Genomic DNA, 6,000 nt, shown 5'->3' on the forward strand with positions numbered 1-6,000 from the left:
CTTTTAAATTGCTGTTAATGTTTTAGCGTAACGAATTAGTCTCTCATCACGAATCAGGACTCGAAATAAAAAAAAAAAAAAAGAAAAAAAAAAACCTCCGAGGCCAACTTCCTGAAATTGGGGTCATTCTCATTTGCAAGGCAGAGAATCTGAGAACCTTAATGCAAGGAAATTTATTCAAAGGCAGAGCCCCGGCGTGATTAGGCCCTTTGTAATTATAGCTCGGAGAGATTCCACTCCAGCCTCCTGCCTCCCTCATGGATTAGCAAGTGAGTCGGAAAAATACACAGGATTTAATTAGAGGCAAATTAAAATTGGTAATGAAATAGGGGCAGTAGCAAATGGCAGGGAGTTGGAAGGGGAAATGGGAGCTGGTATCTCTCGGGGCTGTGCTGTCTGCCTACGTGTGTGTCTCTTTATTTTACATTTAGAAATGTAAAGATGGTCGATGTAAAGAAGAAAGGGAGGGAAAGGACCAAAAAGGGAGGGTGGGGGGAAAGAAAAAGAATGAAAAAGATTAGCTGGCTTTGCCAAGCTTCCCTGAGTGAGCTGCAGTGGAGAGGGTGGCTCAGCTCCTGGGTTCTTGCTGGTGTGACTTGTTCCTTGTCCCACGCTGTCCCCATCTTCCTCGGCACCTGGCCAAGGTCTGTGAAACGGAGTCGTGTCCAACGTGCAGCTCCGGGGCTCAACTCCTAAACCCTCCCGGTGCTGACGGGGCGAGCGAGTGTTCGCAGCACCCATGGGTGGCTTTGCAGAGCGTTTGGCTGTAGACACGCCGAGCGTGGCCAGAACAGCCAGGCGATGTGGGGACCTGCAGGGGCTGGGCGAGGAGGAGAATGGCGAGGAAGAGGAGGGCTCCGGGCGGCGGGGTGAGGGGCCGTGCCACTGAGCTCTCCTGCCCGCTCTGCCTGCAGAATGCCGTCCGCCACAACCTGAGCCTGCACAAGTGCTTTGTGCGCGTGGAGAACGTCAAGGGAGCCGTCTGGACCGTCGATGAGCACGAGTACCAAAAGCGAAGGCCACCAAAGATGACAGGGTGGGTCCTTCTTGCCCATGGGGGTCAGCCCAGCACCCGCGCTCCCACCTGCCCCTGCTGCCAGCGCCCTGGTTGCCGCGCCGGGAGCGCTCAGCCGTGCATTGTTCTGCTTTTTCTCTTTCTGCAGGAGTCCGACTTTAGTCAAAAACATGATTTCAGGACTCGGTTACGGAGCACTTAATGCAAGTTACCAGGTAAGGACCCAGTCTCGTCCCCGGCAGGGATGCGGGGGGCACTGAACCATCACCCCTCCGTAGTCCTGTTTTCCGTCACGGTCTCACATCCTCCACGCCTCAAGCCGCTGCCGCTTTCTGTTGCAGGCAGCGCTGGCGGAGAGCAGCTTCCCGCTGTTGAACAGCCCCACCATGATCAACACCAGCTCCGCCAGCGGCATGCTGCACGTGGGCCACGACGATGTGAGCAGCACCGTGGAGCAGGTCAACAGCAACGGCAGCAACAGCCCGCGCCTGTCCCCGCAGCAGTACAGGTCAGCCCGGCCAAGGGTGAGGGGGTGAGGGACAGGGCTGGTGGGGGTCACTGGGCTGCGGAGGCTTTGGAGCTAAGGGACGGTGGCACGTGGGGCACCCAGAGCTGCTTGTTGCCTCCCACGGCTCCTTCCCCCCCCAGCATGAGGAGCAGGGGTTGGACCAGGAATTTCGTGGGGTTGTGGCGAGTGGGACCAGCTCCCCGAGGCTGAAGGCTTCCCTCCCCGCAGCCATCCAGTGCACGTGAAGGAGGAACCAGCTGAGGCAGAAGATGACAGCAGACCTGTCTCGCTGATGGCCACCACCAACCAGAATGTGACGATTCCTGACGACAGGGACCTGGAGGAGGAGCTGCCGGTGGAAGACTTGTCCTAAGGACCCCTGCCTCCTCCCCACCGAGGGGCAAACCCTTTCCACCCTCCCGACTGGAGACCAAGCGACGGCTCCCACCTCCCCAAGGTGACCTTCGGCGTTAACCTGTTTTTCAAAGGCACTTCCACAAAGCAAAAGGGTTTCCTTGGTGCAACAACCTGTCGCTGATGGCTCGTCCCTCACGCTCCCCACCGCCCCATGCTGCAGACCCGGTGACTGACCGACCCCTGCCGCAGGGGACATCCCATGACACGAGAAGCAAAAACCCAAGAGCTGGACTTTTTCTCCCCTCCTCCCTTGATTAGTGACTGGTGAACGAGGATGGTAGGTTGTTTCTGTCCGAAATGGTCCCTTTTTCCTTCCCCGGGCACGGTGGGCACAGGGAAGGCACCTCCGTCCCCTTTTCCCCTCCGGTGTTCTGCCCGGTGATGCTCAAGCCTCCACCAGTGACCACCCTGGGGAGGGAAGGCGGTGGCAGGAACCCGCTGTCATCTCTCCGTCTCCCAGTGGGTTTTGCACTAGGAGGGACCGTGGACCCTGCCCACGTGCTGCCTCCACCCGGCCTTGGGGGAAGAAACGGCAGAAACGGGGGCGAGTCCCCTGCCGTGGTCTGGATGTCGGGCTTGCAGCGTTGGCTCGTGGCTGGGGAAGGATGAGGACCAGCGCGTCGGTGGGACCGTGTCCCCTTTGCCTTGTCACCTCTGGCAGGTTGCTAAACTGCCCGGCGAGCAGAGCAGCCGCCCTGGGTTGGCCCCTGTCCCCACTGGTGGGGGGGCTGGTGGCACCCAGCGGTGATGACCATCCCCAGCCAGCCACCAGCGCCGGGCAGCGAGGACACGGCTCCCTGCTTCCTTCTCGACACCGGCTGCAGCAGGTGACACCTCTCCCAGCCCATGCAGGGACGGCCAGTGGCCCGACCTCGCCGTTGGGGAACGTCTCCCGTCCCCTTGCGCACCCGGTTCCTCCTGCCAAGCCGGGGCAGGGACTCCGAGGATGGGCAGTGGCACAGGGATGCAGCACCCGCCACCGCCGAGCCTCCTCCGGAGGGGCTGGCATGGGCAGAGCCCGGCGCTGAGCTGCCTCCCAGCCATGCCGCTGGCAGCAAAGCCGCCCCCGGTGAAAACCAGTGGTGGGCAAACCTGGCCGTGGCCCCCGGTGAAAGCCGGTGGTGGGCAAACCTGGCTGTGGCCGGTGTGCCGAGCCTGCTGCCACCGGCGCTCCCCGCTTTCATCGTCTCTTTTTGTTATCCTTTTGTGTGCGTGTGCGTCCAGATGGGAAGATACCAAAAGATTTCTAGAGACAGAAGGTCCGTAGTTCAGGTGAACAGATGGTAATAATGCCAAAAAAAAAAAAAAAAATTAATAATAACGAGAACAACACAACCAAACACCCCTCTTCTCACTGCTCTTTCTTTCTGTGGTGGTGATGTGGGTACCCAGCGCCAGGCTCCTCCCGGCAGGCAGCTGCGGCCACCTCGGTGCCCTGTGCTGGCCTCAGGGACCAGCACCTTTCTCGGGGACCAGCACCTTCCCCAGCACGGCCGGGCTGGCACTGGCTGTCCTGGCATGCAGCAGGGTCTTGGGGGATTTGCCGTGATGGATGTGGAGCTGCTCCCGTTTTCGAGCCCAGCTCTGGGCTCTCCCGAAGCAACGCCGAGCGCTGCTCCATCCCTCCCTGTCCCTGGTACCCTGGGTTGAGACTTCGGCGGTGGGGGCTGCATCGCTGCTCCAGCACGTGGCCCCCAGCCCCATGCGGGGTCCTGGCGCCGGCACGCCGGGAGCTGTGGTTTGGGTTGAAAATGCAACACAGCTGTGGGTCAGGGGGATGTGTGCTCGTGTGTCCCCATGCATCCATCACCTCTGTGACATCGCAGAGGGGCTCTTGGCCCTGTGGCATGTGTCCCTGGGGCAAGCCTGTACCTCAGATCATCTTCTTTGCTGCCTGGTCCATCCTGGGTACCCAGGTGGCTGCAGAGATGGCGGGGGGCTGGCCCTGGCTCCCCCCTGCAGCCATCGGTGAGGCTGAGCGCCCCCCCCCAGCCTTGTTCCCAGTGCCACCCTGGCACCATCCAGGGGATGCCGAGCCCCTCGGGAAGCAGCAGCCACCCGGGGGGAGGCACAGCCCGGGGGGGCTGTTGATGGGGGTCAGCAGCATCCCCCGGCGGGTGTTGTAGAGGCGCCCTTGAACCTTCTGAAAAACCCTGAAAATCCTGCAAAACCCACCCTGGCCAGCCCCTGGCGTGGGTGCCCGTGCAGTTGCGTGGGTGCTGGCCGTGCCGTGCCGTGCCGTGCCGTGCCGGCCTTCGCTAGGTGTCTCCACTCGACCCGTGTTTCTCTCCACGCCGCAGCCTCGCTCGCTCCCTCGCTGCTGCCAAAACACCCTGGCCAGGAGGTTTGCCAGCCCCTTCCCCAAGTCCTCCTGCCTCTCCCGGTTCATCCCTGCCGCTGCTGGCTCCGCCAGACACCAAAGACCCTGCTGGGGCTGGGGGGGTGCGGACTGAGCCCCATCTCTTGCAGTGTGGGTGCAGCCCTGGCCCCCCATGTATCTCCAAAGGAGCTGCAAGGCCAGAGGTGTTGCGTATTTTCCCATATTTTTCCATGATTTGTTTTTCTTTTTTCTTCTTTTTTCTTTTTTTTTTCCTCTCTCATTTTTTCTTTTTTTTTTTTCCCTTTCTTTTCTTTTTTTCATTTTTTTTTTCAGTTTTTTGATCTTAAGTTATTATTTAAAACAAGTTTACAGCTGCCGCAGGCGGGTGTTGCTGGAGGGAGGCTGGCATTACACGTCGCTACTTCACTTGTATGAAGGACCAGGGAGGGATGGAGGGGCTGGATGTTGGGGTGCAGCCCCTGGACCCCCTCCGCTGCTGCTCCACCACGGTTCACCCTTGGCAGGGGATCGCCTGCCTCCCTCCAGGCTTTTGGGTTTTTGGTTTGCATCTCCCCAGCCAGGGGGGGGTGGGGGAGGCAACTGTGGCTCTTAGGGCAGTGCCAGCACCCGGTGTCATCCCTGTGCTGCTCCAACGTGTCTGTGACAGCCCAGTGTCCCTGAGGAGGGAATAACCTGGCCTCGTACTGATTTAATTTGTTTTTTCCTCAGGAGGGGGAGGTTTTGCAGCCTGGTGCATTCACCACTATTGCATGGGCGCGGGGAGGGCTGCGGGCGGTGGGTGCTGCTGGCCCCAGCTCCCCCCCACTGCGGGAGGTGTTCTGCGTGGGGGTCCTTCCCCCCATCCACAGGGCCATGAGCTCTGCCTGGGTTCAGACCCCCCCCTCGCTGTTTCAGGGGGGTGTTTCAGTAGCTGCTCCCCTTCGTTTGCTTTTCCTGGGTCCTTTCCCTTTGCCTTCCTCGTGCTCTTCAAATTCCAGTTTTTAGCAGCTCTGCAACCCCCTAGTTCCACATATGGGTCAGCAAAATCCAGGGTGGTCCAGGCACGAAGTGCCCCTGGCATTGGCAAGCCCTCCAGCGCCTGCTGCAGTTCCTGCTCGGGGCAGGGGGTGTGATGTTTTTTGGGTTTTTTTTTAAGCTTTTCCAGAGGTACAGACATCCCCGAAATGCTTCCCAGGGCCAGGGTGAGCCGCATGCCTCCAGATCCCCAGGGGTCCAGCCAAAACCCCTGTACACCATCATGCCATCACCCCCACCCCCCACGAGGACAACCTGGCGCCTTCCCCTCCGCGCTGTATATTCCTATAGGTCTTTAGCCGCCAGCCTGGCTCCGAAGAGCACTCTCTATATATATTATATATATATATAAATAAATATATAAATATAAAGGAGTTTTTTTTTTCTTTAAACAAATGCACAGGTTTGGAAAGTCCTGTGGCTCCAGGTGATGCCTCTTCCCCGGCTGTTGCTGAAACGGGAATCCTGGTGGGTGTTTTCACGGGAAACGCGCCCGGTTTGATACTCAGGGGTAAATTTAATTCATTCTCTTACCCCCTGCCTGGCCCGGCTGCCTCTGCAGGGTCCCATCCGAACCCAGGTACTGTGTCCTCTCCCAGCCTCGCCTGCGCCTGCCCCTCTCGCCCCTCTGGTTTATTTTTTGCTGGTTTGAATGTTACAAAATTCTGCGGGATTTACCTCAAACACGCCGGAGGCGGGGGCGGG

The 6,000-nt window shown here is 59.2% G+C and overlaps 1 protein-coding gene across 1 annotated transcript in view; it reads left to right on the forward strand.

Moving 5' to 3' along the window:
• Positions 1 to 3,284, forward strand: part of FOXP4 (forkhead box P4) — a 39,818-nt gene extending 36,534 nt beyond the window's left edge. Inside the window, 4 exon segments of the mRNA XM_005447052.3 lie at positions 915 to 1,036; positions 1,164 to 1,230; positions 1,357 to 1,523; positions 1,752 to 3,284. Coding sequence (XP_005447109.2) covers positions 915 to 1,036; positions 1,164 to 1,230; positions 1,357 to 1,523; positions 1,752 to 1,896 — 501 coding nt within the window. The 3' untranslated portion in view covers positions 1,897 to 3,284.
• Positions 3,285 to 6,000: the final 2,716 nt, after the last annotated feature.

This window comes from Falco cherrug, chromosome 16 (assembly GCF_023634085.1).
Source record: "Falco cherrug isolate bFalChe1 chromosome 16, bFalChe1.pri, whole genome shotgun sequence".
Taxonomy (NCBI): domain Eukaryota; kingdom Metazoa; phylum Chordata; class Aves; order Falconiformes; family Falconidae; genus Falco; species Falco cherrug.